General features: G+C 37.7%; 1 protein-coding gene across 2 annotated transcripts in view; it reads left to right on the top strand.

Moving 5' to 3' along the window:
• Positions 1 to 15,876, top strand: part of Nup205 (nucleoporin 205) — a 67,912-nt gene that overhangs the window by 16,041 nt on the left and 35,995 nt on the right. For both annotated transcript variants that reach the window (XM_057776194.1, XM_057776185.1), the window contains exons 8-15: positions 3,166 to 3,341; positions 6,380 to 6,496; positions 6,672 to 6,809; positions 7,086 to 7,236; positions 8,472 to 8,677; positions 9,931 to 10,113; positions 13,919 to 13,969; positions 14,504 to 14,713. In XM_057776194.1, the coding sequence (XP_057632177.1) occupies positions 3,166 to 3,341; positions 6,380 to 6,496; positions 6,672 to 6,809; positions 7,086 to 7,236; positions 8,472 to 8,677; positions 9,931 to 10,113; positions 13,919 to 13,969; positions 14,504 to 14,713 (1,232 nt within the window). The remainder of the gene's footprint in view (positions 1 to 3,165; positions 3,342 to 6,379; positions 6,497 to 6,671; positions 6,810 to 7,085; positions 7,237 to 8,471; positions 8,678 to 9,930; positions 10,114 to 13,918; positions 13,970 to 14,503; positions 14,714 to 15,876) is intronic.

The following is a 15,876-nucleotide window of genomic DNA, read 5'->3' as shown; positions in this document are numbered from 1 at the left end:
TGTTTTCTGCATCAGGTAGACAAGGAAAATTTTAACTATTACTATCTATTCTTCAACTCCCTCAGGGACCAAAGAAGGAAATAATATTAACTGAGTAAGCAGGAAGTCCAAGCAAGCAACTTCCCCAAAAATGTAACAAATGACAGAAACAACTGGCTGCCTGGACAGCCACCCAAAGTTCTTCTGCAATGTTGGGGTATCCATCTTTAACCTACAAGCCTAGAATATCTGACAGACTTTTCTGTGAAGCAGGGTTTTTGAAGGACTTGTCTGGGCAAGGTTTGGTAGTCACTCTCTTTTGTGTCCTGCTTGTCCAATTAGGACAGCATACTGTCAGCAGTTGAACTAAGGGCACTGTCTTTGCCAGTGGCTTATTTTTTGCTACAAAGAAAGCAAGCTCCAGCCGGGTGGTGGTGGCGCACGCCTTTAATCCCAGCACTCGGGAGGCAGAGGCAGGCGGATCTCTGTGAGTTTGAGACCAGCGTGGTCTACAAGAGCTAGTTCCAGGACAGGCTCCAAAAACCACACAGAAACCCTGTCTCGAAAAATCAAAAAAAAAAAAAAAAAAAAAAAAAAGAAAGCAAGCAAGCTCCATGTGGAGTTCCTTTGATGCCTGTCATCTTCTCTGAAGTAGATTGGTACTGCCAGAAGCAGACATGTCTCATTGTCATAAAAACGAGAAAAGAACCTATGTTATTAATACATCTTAAATGCCACATTCTGTAGATCTCTGAAGTGTTTGAAGGTGACTTATCTAAAATATATCTTTGTTTGACCTTGAAAACATACTCTATGTGACTACAAGTTTGATTATAATAGGAGATTAGCTATTAGCCTACATTTTCTTATTATCCTAAACAGTTGGTAATAATTTTCAAAGACTAGAAATTTGCATTACATTGTTAAATGAGTTGTATCAGTACAATACCTTGAACAAGAGTAGAAATGTATGTACAGTATATTCTAACAAAATTAATCTCAAATTTGTATCAATATACAAAATTTGTATACAATATACAAAAATCTAATGCAGTGTAAAACATTTAAAATTAGTAGTTGCTTTTTAAAAGTAGATTCAATAGTATACCTTTTTATCTTATGTCTATATCCTCCCTTTTTTCAAAACAAGAATCTTGAATCTAATTTTCCTTTGTTTAGCTTTTTTTCTAACCATTACCAATAACAATTTGTAACCAACCCCCCTAAAAATGACAAATATCCATAACCCATTGAATGACCAAAACCTACCCACCCTACCCCTCAGGAATGTAGACATTGTATTTTCAAATTTACTTCCTGCTATCTGGGGGCAGTGGTATCTTTAGGGGATCTTGAAGAGAAAATTTTAGGGTTAATTGTCAAGTCCTGGGAGAGGCAGCTGTATCTATTGTTGTCCAGTCTCTGTGTAATGGGAAAGTGCAGGGCTTGTCTAAATTCCTGGCTAGAGTAGTCTCTAAGGCTGGATCATCTCAGCTAGTCACCTTGAAATTGTTCTGAGCAGTTTATACTCCAAAGCTGATCTTTAGGTGGTATTTTTCAGCTTAGTGGTGATATCATAGTCCTAGAGGAATTGTCATTGTGGGCTCCCAGCCTCCTTTTGGAGACTTCAAAGGTCATTATTAGGCGTGCTCATGGTTCACTGCACAAAACTGATAGAGGCTCAAACCCAAAATCACATACAGGAAGGTAGATGAAACCTTTTTCTAGAGTTAGTACTCTATATTATTATTAATATGACATGTTTAATATATATTAACCTTATAGAAACTTCTGTCTACAGAATATTAGTGTTTTGCCTGTGTTTTTGTCTGTGTGAGGGTGTCGGGTCCCCAGGAACTGGAGTTACAGGCAGTTGTGAGCTGTCATGTGGTGCTGCCAGTTGAACCCGAGTCTTTTGGAAGATCAGCCGGTGCCCTTAACCTCAGAGCCATCTCTTCAGCCCCCATGATAATTTGACATCTTATCAACATCTCTAAATGAAACTCTACCAAGTTGTAGCATTTTCAGAGTGGGCAAGATGACATGCACCACTGGAAGGAACACCGTGTCCCATTATGGGACATGTAAAGAATGAAACAAAAATAAAAGGGACATAGGTGTAGCTGTGGTGTATTAGTTAACTGCAGTTTGTAGACTGTGTCTAGTTCCCAGTTCAAACAGTCTGCAAAAAATTACAGAGCCCAAACAAAACAAAACTCCAAACCAAATCAAGACATTTCACAGTCTGGATGACACAGCTGTGTTTGACCATTGTATATTTGAAACTGAAGAATTATTTTGAAAGATATGATAATGGTATTTTTTATATATAATTTTTTATTTTTTTTTTTAGTATCTTTTGAGTTGCATGTTAAACACTTAAAGGTAAAGTGTTAAATTGGAGTTTCTGTAATTTAGTATGTGTGGAAAATTGAGCAGTGTAGTTGAAATGAAATGTTAGTCTTAGAAATGGCGTGATGACCATGCATGGTAAGGCTCATTTTTGTCTGTTTATGGATAGCTTGGAAATATCCAGATGTTTAAAAAAATCCCAAGTAGACTACCATACATCTTTGAATTACGATTTAAGCTTTTATTTGTAGATTGCCAGATGAGTAGAGTAACGAAATCAGTCATGTCTAGGTTTTGTTCCTCACTCATGACTTTTCCTTTGTTCCTGTATGACCCTGGAGATTTCAGTAGAATTAAAGCTCTTGTATTGTTTTAGGATGCTAATGCTTGCATAAGAGCTCTCTGACTACATCAGTGTTAACATTATTCATCTCCTAACAGGTCAGAGGTCACTCATAGGAAGAACATGTTTGCTCCCATTTATTTATTTATTTATTTATTTATTTATTTATTTATTTATTTATGAGACAAGTTCTCACTATGTAGTTTTGACTGGCCTGCAGCTTGCTATGTAGACCAGGCTAGCCTGAAGCTCATAGAGGTCCACCAACCTCTGCCTACTGAGTGCTGGGACTAAAAATGTGAACCACCGCACCAGCTTCATGTGTTTCAGATGTACTCTTTCAGTATATTTGGAGTTTGTGAGTTCATGACAATTCTGTGTAATCTTATTTTGTGCATAGCACCGGTTAGGAGGCTGGAAAAATGTCATGGGATAGAACTTGGGTTAAAGACTTTTTCTCAGTTTGCTTTTTATATTCTAAATCTTTCTAGCCCTGGCTGAGTTCACGGAAGCTGATGAAGCAATTGCTGAACTTGCCATTGCTGATAGCGTCTTCTTGTTCCTCACCGAGTCTGTGGTGCTATCTGAAAACTTCTATCAGGAAGAATTTTACATTCGCAGAACCCATAATCTCATTACAGACTTCCTTGCATTTATGCCAATGAAAGTAAGTATAACACTATAAAATGAGCTTTTTAAGACAGTGCAGGGCTAGAGAGATGGATCAGTGGTTAAGAGCACTGCCTGCTCTTCTAAAGGTCCTGAGTTCAATTCCCAGCAACCGCATGGTGGATTACAACCATCTGTAATGAGATCTGATGTCCTCTTCTGGTCTGCAGGCAGGCGGAATACTGTATACACTATAAATAAGTAAATCTTTTTAAAAAAAGAAACACAAAGATAAATATATAAAAAAAAGAAAAACAGTTTAAAACTGTTTTGACTAACTTCAACTAATAAAGTCAGTGCAGACTAAGATCTGGCAGTGATCTATTACAAGTGCAGTTTGAACAGTAAACGATATAACCCTTTCAGAAGGAGCATTGGACACTGAGAACACAGAAGTAGTAGGTTGATGAAAATCCCTCTGTGGGTAGGTGATTACTGTTAATTTCTGGTACCCTGGGCAGCAGGAACCCTAGTGCTGAAGGTGCCTTGCTAATAGTCTTGGTTTTCCATGTGTTCATGTGTTCTGTGTCTTCAGAATCAGCCAGCTTTGACTTGAAATTTTCAGGCTTAGAAGGATTGTGTCTAAGCTGGGCATGGTGGCTCATACCTTTGGTCCCCAGCACTCTGGAGGCAGAGACAGGTGGATTTCCATGAGTTCTAGGTGGTCTACAAAGAGTTCCAAGGTAACCAGGGCTGTTACACAGAGAACAAAACAAAAATGTCTATGCTGAAACTATATAGACTTTTTCCCCCCATTATTTCCTAAACAATATAGAATAGCAACTGTTTGTATTATTTATGTTAGGTATTTTAAGCCATCTTGAGATGGCTTAAAGAGTATATGGGAAAATGTATGTATGATGTATTCAACTACTTTGTTATTTTGTATAAGGGACTTGAGTATCCGTAGATTCTTGGTATCCTCAGGTGGTGTTGAAATTCTTTATGAATTTCAAGGGACTACAGTATTTTTTTTTTTTTTTTTTGGTTTTTCGAGACAGGGTTTCTCTGTAACTTTGGAGCCTGTCCTGGAACTCCCTTTGTAGACCAGGCTGGCCTCGAACTCACAGAGATCTGCCTGCCTCTGCCTCCCAAGTGCTGGGATTAAAGGCGTGCGCCACCACCGCCCGGCCCAGGGACTACAGTATTTTTATACCTGATTTGGAAGAGGCATAGTGAAAAATCTCCTTTTATAGATAATTGTTTAGACTTTTAATTTGTGGTATGCAGATGAACCTCAGTGTACATGTAAGGATGTACATATGAGGAAATAAACATAGCCAGATGGGGTGGCACTGACCTGTCATCTCAGCACGCACCTGTTCGTTGTGTTTCTCCTGTGGTCCGGGTACTGTGCTAGGTGTGAAGCAAACAGATAGGGCTAGATCGTGTACATGGAGTGCTCTAAACCCCTCTTCTCAAAAGAGAAAAGGACAAAGAAAAGAAACACTAAGCAGCCAAATGAGTAAGGCACTCTCTTCCTCATAGACAAATTGTGTATGAAGAAATGTGTAGACTGCAGTTGCACCTCCTCGCAGATCAGGCAGTAAATGACAGTAGGTTTCTGTAGGCTAAGGTTAGCTCAGTGAAGGGCTAGAATGGTCAGGATCAACAGGTAAGTCGAGACTTCAGCAACTCTAAAGACGAAGGTGAGCAAACAGTTGAAGTGGGAAGAAGCCTGCTCATGCTTTTATTTCATAACTAGGGAAAGGAACCCTTAGAAAGGTTAAGGTTGAAATTTCTTCTAATTAATATCTGCTTGAGTATTTGATTGTGGAGAGATGATGATTGTCTGAGAAGGTGAAAGTTGAGGGAATTGTGGTATAAGAGTCAGAAATGTCTTGGGCAAGGGAAACAATTTATCACCCAGTTCTTTTTTTTTTTTTCCAAGATAGGGTTTCTCTGTGGGTTTGGAGCCTGTCCTGGAACTAGCTCTTGTAGACCAGGCTGGTCTCGAACTCACAGAGATCCGCCTGCCTCTGCCTCCCAAGTGCTGGGATTAAAGGTGTGCGCCCTACTGCCGGGCCCCGTTTAATTTCTTTTTGCATTTTCCCTGATTTGACTTTGGTCACTGGGAGAGAGAGAGAGAGAGTGTGTGTGTTGTTTAATTTTTAAATACTTAGGAGACTTCTACTCATTTTTCTTACTAGTTTCTAGTCAGATCCTCAGAGTCAGAGAATATACTTCACTGGATTGCTTTAATGTTGAGGTTTGCTTTAAAGCACTTACTGTGGCCTTTCTTAGTAGTATGGTTTGTGAAAATGGAAGAGAGCTACTCTATGGATTGTTCATCATTAATTAGCTGGAATTGTTATTCAAGTCTTTCCATGCTTTGCCTATTTTCTATTGAATATTGAGAAAGGAATAGTGGAACTTGCAGCTATAACTGTGTTTTTTTCCCCTAGCACAAAGTAATTTCTTGTTTCATTAGCATTAGTTTACATTTTCAGCCAGAGTATAATGTTCACAGCATGCTGGGTTATGAGTTTTGCTTGTTACATCACGGTAACATGTTCTTAGTAGTTCTAGGGATGTGAAGTTTCATTCAGTATTTAGGATAATACTTCACTGGAGATGATCCACGCCAAATGATAGTGATGTCTCTCTTGAGAGACATTAATCTCAATTTCTGTGAAGTGGAAAATTTTGTGGTAACTTTTTTTTTTACATTTTATTACTTATTTATTTATTGTGTGTGTATATGTGGGCATGAGCATGTTATAATAGACAGGATAGGGAGGAGTGGAAATCAGAACAGCCTGTAGGAGTTGATTCTTTCCACCATCTTGTGGTGGGCAGACTTGGCACAGGTGTCTTTACCTATTGAACGATCTCTTTGGTTCCCTGTGATACTTAAGATATTATAATCTTAAGTATTTTAGTGAAATTTCTATTGTATTTTTTATATTGCTAAAATATACAGGTGTTTAAGTGATGTTTCTTATATATTGTTACTCTTAGTTACCTAGTTTCTTGATTTTGTTATTAACCAATGCATAAGATATTTGCATTAAGCCTTGTCTAATACATACAAAGGTGAAGCAGCTGAAGAATCGGGCGGATGAAGATGCTCGAATGATTCACATGAGCATCCAGATGGGAAACGAGCCCCCTATCTCACTTAGGAGGGACCTGGAACACTTAATGCTCCTGGTAAGTCATTCTGCTGGAGAGAGAATTTTTTCTTTTAAAATCTCTTTTCTGTTCCATTATTTTTCTTGAATCTTGGAAAATTTTTTGCAGAAGAATTCAATACTAAGGTGCTTTTTTATTTCTGTAATTTTTTTGTTGTAAACATTTCTCTATAGTTTTTGCTTATTCTTTGCAGATTGGTGAACTATATAAAAAGAACCCTTTCCATTTGGAGCTTGCTCTGGAATACTGGTGTCCCTCAGAGCCCCTGCAGACTCCAACGATCATGGGCTCCTACCTGGGAGTGGCTCATCAGCGACCTCCTCAGCGCCAGGTGAGTTTTAGAGCTTTTTATTTTTACTCTCTGATTTGGCTGTTGAAGAGATTTGAACACAGGTAATAAGTTATTTAGAAATCATCACTTTTCTTCTTTTATTTAAGAAATATATTTAAGTTTTTCATAAATAAAATAGCAGTTACTTTTTTTTTGTGGCAATGAATTAAATCACAGCGCTGAATTTGTTTTAGTTTTTGTGTGGTTTTTATTAGCTGTCCATGTTACCTTAAAGTTAAGGTACATTTTCTATAAGTTTTTTTTTCTTAATTTCAGGTTGTCTTGTCAAAGTTTGTTAGACAAATGGGTGACCTGTTGCCGCCAACTATTTATATTCCTTATTTAAAAATGCTCCAGGGCTTGGCCAATGGACCTCAGTGTGCCCACTACTGTTTCAGCCTGCTCAAAGTCAATGGTAGCAGTCACGGTAAGGGCAGTCTGCACCAGATTTGTTTTTACACTCTTATGTTCTTGTACTGATGTGTAGATTCTACCATAGGTATAAATTGCATTTATAATACTGAGGGAAAGAGTTACACTGGTCATTTTTATGCATGGTAATGCTTTGATTATGGTCTCAGATTGGGGGATTTTGCCATTTATCTTGTTAAATACAGTTAAGTGTAACAAGTCTGAAGCCATATATGTTGTTCTCTGAGAACACATCTGATATATAAGACCAAGTATATTTCCTTGCAGTGGAGGTTTTTGTTTGGCTTTACTTTGTTTTAAGATGGGGTCTCACTCCATAGCCTAAGCTGTCTTAGAACTCGGTTGAAAGCCCAGGATGGCCCCAGACCTGTCACCATCCTCCTCCCTCAGCCTTCAGACTACTAGAGTTATAGGTATAAGTCATCATGTATAGCTAAATTTGATTTTTGTAATTTGCCCTCATCAATACTTATTTTCTTATTACTAATTTTTAGAATGACTTAAATTAAGCCAGATATATTTCAGACTTAATTTAATTTTAGACCTAAATTAAGCCAGATATACTGCTAAAAGGGAAAAGAAACTAAATATCTGCTGTGTGTTTGTGGAGAAGATAAGTTTGGAGAAGTTAAGCTTTAAAATACCCCTGGTGACAAGTTGAGGGAGCCATGATTAATAAAGACACGCCTGTCTCCCAAGCCAGCATATTGGCTACTCTGTCAGGGCTTGCTTGTCTTATTTGTGGTTCTCTGTCCCACAGTGCTTGGTATGTAGTGGAATAGTATAATTTATAGATCTGTGCTACAGCTGTCTTTTTATGAGCACTCAAGCTTGTCCCTTGTGAATTATTTGGTCTGAAAAAGTAGCAGTTTTCTTACATTTACAGCACTGAGAACTTCTGGGTAGGAAGCAGGTAAATGGCATGCAAAGTCACATTTTTTGGGCTCTACCCCATCCTTAGGTCTAGTCAAAAAAGAACCAAAAAGAATTCTGACCCCTTTGAGCACACTACTTACCTGGGCAGAGCAGCGCTGATGACTTAGGACAGAGGACAGCCGCAGACTGGTGTCATTCTAAATTACATTGTCCTTGAGCTGCCAGCAGACTGCCGGGCCTTTCGTAGAGGGCCAACCTCTCGCCCTGCTGCCTCTCATGCGGTAGGCAGGCTTCTTCCTTTGAATCCAGATAGGCCATTTTTAAAAGAAAACTCTATGTTGCTTTTCTTTTCAGTTGAAAACATTCAGGGAGCGGGCGGCAGTCCTGTATCCTGGGAGCATTTCTTTCACTCCTTACTGCTTTACCATGAACATCTCCGAAAGGACCTGCCGAGTGCAGATAGTGTCCAGTACCGCCACCTTCCTTCACGTGGTATCACCCAAAAAGAGCAGGATGGACTGATTGCTTTTCTGCAGCTAACATCTACTATCATTACTTGGGTAGGTAGTCCATCCATAGAATGATTTGTTTTATGCTGTAGCCTGGTGACATCTTAAGTGGCCAAACATTTTCTTTTAGTGGTTAATGTTATGATATATTTAGCACATACGTAGCATTCATCCTTATGCTCTTGTTTCCTAGACTTCAGAGGGCATAATTTTTGCTAGTTCTGTTCACTAGCACAGTCTTAATTTGAAAATTATAGCCTGAACACGTAAGAAAGTAGTCAAGAGAGGAAAGTAGTCAGTTGTGTGTGCATCCTTCTCGAACAGTGGTTCTGAAACCGGGTTGCAATCCCTTTGGGGGAGTTGAACAACCCTTTCACAGGGGTCTCCTGAGACTATTGGAAAACACAAGTATATTTACATTTAATAGCAAAATTACAGTTAGGAAGTAACAATGAAAATAATTTTATAGTGGGGGATCACCACAATGTGAGGAGCTGTAGTAAAGGATCTGTCACAGCATTAGGACAGTTGAGAACCAGGGTTCTAGAAAGTAATTCTAGAAGAGGTTCTGAGATAGACACATGTATTGATATATATTTGTTCAACAAGAATAGTTTTCATTAAAAGAAAGTTACAGTTATCTAATCATTTTCACAACTTAGAAATTAGTGTTGATTACCAGAGCAAAATGAACTGCTCAGGTTGACATTTTGTCTGGAATATAGAAATGTATTTTTTAGGTTTTGATTTTCTAATCATATTTGGTGTTATTGTGCATTAAATATCAAATTTATTATAATGTCTTATTGAAATAAAGCATAGTTATCATTTATAAAATATTTTTCATTCTTTTTCTCAGGAAAAGTATTTGTTGACTCATTCATGAATCAGATATATTTTAGTGTCATAATACTGTATGTAGAAAGAACTTAAAAGTGCCTAAGATTTATGTCACCCTAGGAAACAGACTATTTATATGTTTATAGTAGTATTTTTTGCTCCTCGGTCTGCCAAAGAAATTATTTGAAATTTATCTTCCATTCCTTCCATGAGGAATCTAATTTAATCTACCAATAGGCTTCAAGCTAAATGATGGACTCTCTTTGTTTTAGTATGTATTAAATGTACCAGACTTGGTAGTAGGTTCCTCTATTCACATCTGTTCAGGCGGCCAAGTCAGGAGGATGGCTTGAGTTAGTGGAGGTGGAGTATAGGCAGCATAGTAAGAGACATCTCATAAAACCAAACAGAAAACCCTAGATAAACAAGTAAAATAGCTTTCTTGTTTTGTGTTCAAACCTCAGAGTGAAAATGCTCGCTTGGCGCTTTGTGAGCATCCACAGTGGACGCCTGTCGTGGTGATTCTGGGGCTCCTGCAGTGCAGTATTCCCCCAGTTCTCAAAGCTGAGCTACTGAAGACACTTGCAGCCTTTGGAAAGTCTCCTGAAATTGCTGCTTCACTTTGGCAGTCATTGGAATACACTCAGGTAGTGCCATGAACTCTCTTATTTGTATGATTTGGAGAATGATTATACTGTAGAAGCAAGAGCATCTGGTTGGAGCAGTGTTTCAGGGCATTCGCATGTAGGAAGTTAGGGTTTGGGAGCCAAGCATAGCATTAAAAACATATAGTCTAGGTTATTTTCTTATGGTTCACAACCTTACTAAGTTTCTGAAGGTAGGTTCTTTCAGTAACTTTAAAAATCTTACCTCCCAAGGTCAGTGAGATACTACTGTAACTGGAACTTCCTCTCCCGCCTACCAGTTCCCAGATAACCACTCAGAGGCTTAATATTAATTACAAGCTGTTTGACCTATTAGCTTAGACTTATTATAATTATTATTGTTGTTGTTTTTTTTTTTTTTTCTGAGACAGGGTTTCTTTTTAGCGTTGGAGCCTGTTATAGAACTCATTCTTTAGACTAGGCTGTAGACCAGACTGTCCTTGAATTTACAGAAATGCCTGCCTTTGTTTCCTGAGTGCTGGGAATAAAGGTGTTTGTCACCACTGCTTGGCATCAGGCTTATTACAACCTAAAATAACTCCTATCTATTATTTACCAAGAGGCTCGTGGCTTGTTACCTCACATCTTGCTTCCCCTGAGAATGGTGTCTCCTTTTCCCTTTATTTTTGCTTGGATTTTCCGTCTGGCTCTATTCTGCCTGCCTGTTGGCCAAATAAGCTTCTTTATTAACTATTGGCAATAAAATGTATTCACAGCATACATCATTTCTCCTTTTCTGTCTAATTAACTTTAACATAGTAAAATTATATAAAACAATTATCAAGTAAGAATGTAATATATATAAAGTTATGGTATTTAGTCTATTTGTATTTGGCAAGATTAAAGAAAATATTCTAAGCCAGGTGATGGTGGCGCATGCCTTTAAGCCCAACACTTGGAAGGCAGAGGCAGGCAGATCTCTGAGTTCAAGGCCATCCTGGTTTACAAGAGCTAGTTCCAGGACAACTAGTGCTATACAGAGAAACCCTGTCATAGGGGGAAAAATTCTTTTATCTATCCTATCTTTTTGAGTCTAACGTTTTATATTTAATTTATTGTTTATCATAATGAAGGAAAACTATATATATAAACTATATTAATTATAACACTCTAGTCTTCAATTCCATCAACAACCCCAGGAGGATATAATATTGCCAAGTATCTGGGAAGTGCATTGTAAGCAACTTCCAAAACTCTAGAAATGACAGTGATATCTGACTGCCTGGACAGTCACCCAGAATTCTCTCATAATGTTGGGACATCCATTTTCCATAGTGTCTGGCAGACTTTTCAGTGAAGCAGGAAATTTGAAAGACTGTCCTGTCTATATTTGCAGATTGTCAGTCATTTTCTTCTGTGTCCTGCAGAATGTCTGGCAGTTTCCTCTGTGAAGCAGGAACTCTGAAGGACCATCCTGCTTTGTTTTGGCAAAGTTTAGTGATCATTTTCCTGTGGGTCCTGCATGTCCATTTTATACAGCATACAGTCAAGAAGTACAGGCAAGAGCAGTTTCTTACCCAAATGGCTAGCCTTGCCACATTGAAAGCAAACTCCATAAGGAGCTTCTTCGATGCTCATCTTCGTCTTGAAGTAATTGGTGTGCCAGAAGCAGACGTGGCTCACTCTTGAGAAAAGTCTAAGTTCTTAAAACATTTTAAATGCCATATTCTGTAGGTTTTTGAAGTGTTTGAAGATTTTCTATCTGAAATAATCTCTGTATTACCTTAAAAATCTAGCATTACTATAAGTTTGACTATTATAGATGACTATTAAATTGTGTCTCTTAACGATACATTATGTTTTTAAATAAGCTACATAAACATAATACCTGAAACAAGAGTAGAAAATATACATACAGTATAACAAAATTGGCCTTAAGTTTGTATCAATAAACCAAAATCCATACCAGTATAAAGTATTTTGAGATTAAAATTTTTTTTGAATTAACATAGATTCAATGATCTACCTTTTTTTTCATCATTTCTATATTGTATCCCTCTTTTTTCTTTTGAAAGAGATTGACTATGATTACTAATCATTTACAACCAAAACCCTTTAAATGAAAACAAACATTTATAAATAATATTTTGGGATATTTGGTTGTAGTTTTCTATATTGCTTCCTGCTGATAAGGGGCATTGTTAATCTTATGGGGATCTTGAGAAAATGTAGAATTATGTTAAATCTTGGTTGGGGTATCCTGTGTGGTTGACTCATCTCAGCAGTCCTGGAGCTGTCGTGGATGCTGTATTAAAGGGACCGTTGTTTCAAGGGGTATTGTGTGATCAAATCATATTAATCTGGAAGCAATCCATAGATTCTCATATTCTGTGGAAAGAAAAGCAGAACCGCTTTTCCAAAGCAATACATCCTTAGACTCAAATTTCTTTTTTTTTTTTAAATATTTATTTATTTACTTATTATATATACAATATTCTGTCTGCATGTATGCTTGCAGGCCAGAAGAAGGCACCAGACCTCATTACAGATGGTTGTGAGCCACCATGTGGTTGCCGGGAATTGAACTCAGGACCTTTGGAAGAGCAGGCAATGCTCTTAACCACTGAGCCATCTCTCCAGCCCTAGACTCAAATTTCTAATTCAAGAAAACTTAATGTTGGTTAAACTTAACAGCCTTCGTAATAAAGTGTTTTACTGTAGTTAGCTCATGTACAGTCAAAAAATTTAAAGAAAACACAATAGTATGTATAGTCCAGACTCTTTCTGTATTTTCCATCTTTTTTTTTTTTTCTTCTTCTTCGATACAGGATTTCTCTATAGCTTTTGGAGCCTGTCCTGGAACTAGGTCTTATAGACCAGGCTGGCCTCGAACTCACAGAGATCTGCCTGCTTCTGCCTCCCTAGTGCTGGGACTAAAGGCATGCACCACCACTGTTCGGCTGTATTTTCCATCTTTACATGGCCCCTTAAAATGCAGCTGTCCATGTTTGTCTTTAGACCAGCCTTCTGACATATCTCTACCTATTAAATGCAGGAAATAGATATTCATGTTTTCTATACTCTTCCTTTTCCTCTGTGCCTTTCCTACCCAAAGTGAAGCATTTAAGTAGCTTTCTGTTTTTATGGCTTTAGCCATTAAAGGGCCATCCAGCTGTTGGATAAGTTTTACAGAAATTTTCACAGCAACTGGATGATTTTTCCCTGTAGACACAAAGGCTCATATTGGGCAGAAGTGGCACTATGATAGCAGGAACTCTTGACTTCCACCCATTTACACCATCACAGAAGGGTAGGTTTAGGGTTGCATGGTATTCGACATCTCAGTGATGATTTCTTTTCTAAAAGTCAGCTACTTTTTGTTCGTTGTTGTTTGTAATCTACATAGTAGTAGCCCCTTAACTGTCAGACAAGTGAAGTATCATGAATAAGTGTGGTTTATTCTACTGTAGAGCACTGAAGGCCTGTAGTGTGGTCAGGAAGAACTGATCACAAACTTGCCTCTTCTCAAGTTATTTCTTGGTTATGCATGACTGGTTGTGAGCAGAGTGTCTTAAACATGGGTATGGTTCTCTAAGTTCTTTTCAAGAGCAAATTCCAGATTATCTGAGAGGAATTTGCTGAGAAAAGTGAATTGTGTGCTCTTAGATCTTTACAGTTTTCTGTTTGTTAGAATTCTATCTGCCAGAACTCCTGAAGAGTTAGTTGGTCAGGGACTTCTTGGTGATCACTCCTATAGATAGAGTGATGCCTACGGGAATGGTGCAGTGCCATTACTGCTTATTGATGAACAAGGATGGTCCTGACATGCGTTTCTTCTTCCTTCCAGATACTGCAGACTGTCAGGGTTCCAAGCCAGAGGCAAGCTATTGGTATTGAGGTAAGGTTTTCTTTTTTAGTTTCAACGCTGTATTCATTAATTCTTACATTATAAGAATCTTACAAAATAAGATTGTGAGAGGTTATTTGTATACTATTAAATTTCTGTAATTTTTAAATTGGATATATTTACTTTTAGAGTGCTGAAATAGAGACAGAACTCCTTTTATCATTATTTATTTACTGTATGGTAATGTGTATGCCTAGGCACACATGTCTCTTGTTATGTGTGTGGAGGTCAGAAGGTTTATGTATATACATGTATATTCCTAAATATAATGTGCTCAGTCTGTATAATGTCACTCATGTGTATAACCAGTTGGTGTGCTGTCTCCTTATTTTTAAAAGAAGTGTGTAAACTTTATTTCAAGGCTGAGATAATATGTGATTGATACACTTTGTCTTTTCTGCTAAGTAGGAAGTACTTTGTTAATTTTTTGTGTGGTGATATATCATTATTAATGAGTTAGTGTTAGCAAAATGCTTTGTATTTCATATTTGTATTGCTAATTTTTTTTTATTCTTTTCTTTAAAGGTTGAACTTAATGAAATAGAGTCACGATGTGAAGAATACCCCTTGACTCGGGCCTTTTGCCAGTTGATCAGTACCCTGGTGGAGAGCTCATTCCCTTCCAATCTGGGCGCTGGCCTGCGTCCCCCTGGCTTTGACCCTTATTTGCAGTTCCTCAGAGATTCTGTGTTTCTCAGATTCCGTACGCGAGCTTACCGGAGAGCAGCTGAAAAGGTTATGTTTAGAGCAAACCCTTTCTCTCCTTTGAACTCATTGTCACTTCCTTCAACCAAGGTGTAAGGGAATATAAATTCATGGAAGTTAGTGAAATTTATAGTCCTAATTCTGTAATACCTTGGATTATTCATGTGTCTTACAAATAAGTTTGGGCATTAAAATCCACACACTTTAATGATCAATGAGTTTTCTGACAGGAGTTCACAGTCCTTAACTGAGCACTTTTTTGAGATAAAAATCTCATCATGTCTCATTGAGCAGATTTTTAACTAAAATTGAATTAAAACCTATTTTCACCCTTGTTGGAAACAAATGGGATGTTTTAGATTAGGATTTGTATCAATTCAAGCTGACTTGCAAGTTCTCACCCAGAGGAAAGCTGTGGTGTGAACTGGTCACTTAGCTACCATGGCTGACTGCTGAGGGCAATGATGTTTCTGCTCATCTTGGCTCTACTGTTAGACCCCACCGAGTTTATCGTATATATCGGTTTATGTAATTCTAGTATTACCTTGAGGCAGGTACTATTAATGTTCCAATTTTACAGAGGGAGGCTTAGCAAAGTTACGGAACTTGCCCAAGGTTCAGTACCAGGGTTTGAACATAGGACTTTGTCCTCAGATCCTAGCTCGTAACCACTAAGCTGTGTAAGAGACCCTCCCAGGTTCTTATGTAGTTCACCTTTAGTGTATAATACTGTTTGTCGTCTCACAGAATGCCCTTGGGTATAGTTTATAGGGATGTCTCTGCTTCATTTGTTGTTTCCTTAGCCTGTGGAATGTTTTGTTATATTAATAATTATAGAAAGAACTCTGTCTAATTGTCTAATATTGGACAATTCAGAACTTAAGAAATTTTATCACCCCCAGCCCTGTTACTAAAAGAAAAATAATTATTTCTTGTCTTTTTTTTTTCTTGTACACACATTTAAATATCACTAGAAAAAGTACCTTATTACTTTGTATTGTTTGTCATATAGTATCATGGAGATTTCAAGTAATTAGAAAGGTTCACTTAAAAAATGGCCTTTAGATGGCTGCATAGTATACATTCCTTAAATCTATACCTGCATAGTCTGATTATTTGTGTATTCATCACCAGGGGGCATGTGATGATGTAATATTTAGTCACAGAAACTGAAGTTCTCTTTGCTTTATAAT

Source organism: Chionomys nivalis, chromosome 1 (genome assembly GCF_950005125.1).
Source record: "Chionomys nivalis chromosome 1, mChiNiv1.1, whole genome shotgun sequence".
Taxonomy (NCBI): domain Eukaryota; kingdom Metazoa; phylum Chordata; class Mammalia; order Rodentia; family Cricetidae; genus Chionomys; species Chionomys nivalis.
The sequence above is the reverse complement of the archived record's forward strand: the minus strand, read 5'-3'. Positions and strand labels throughout refer to the sequence as shown.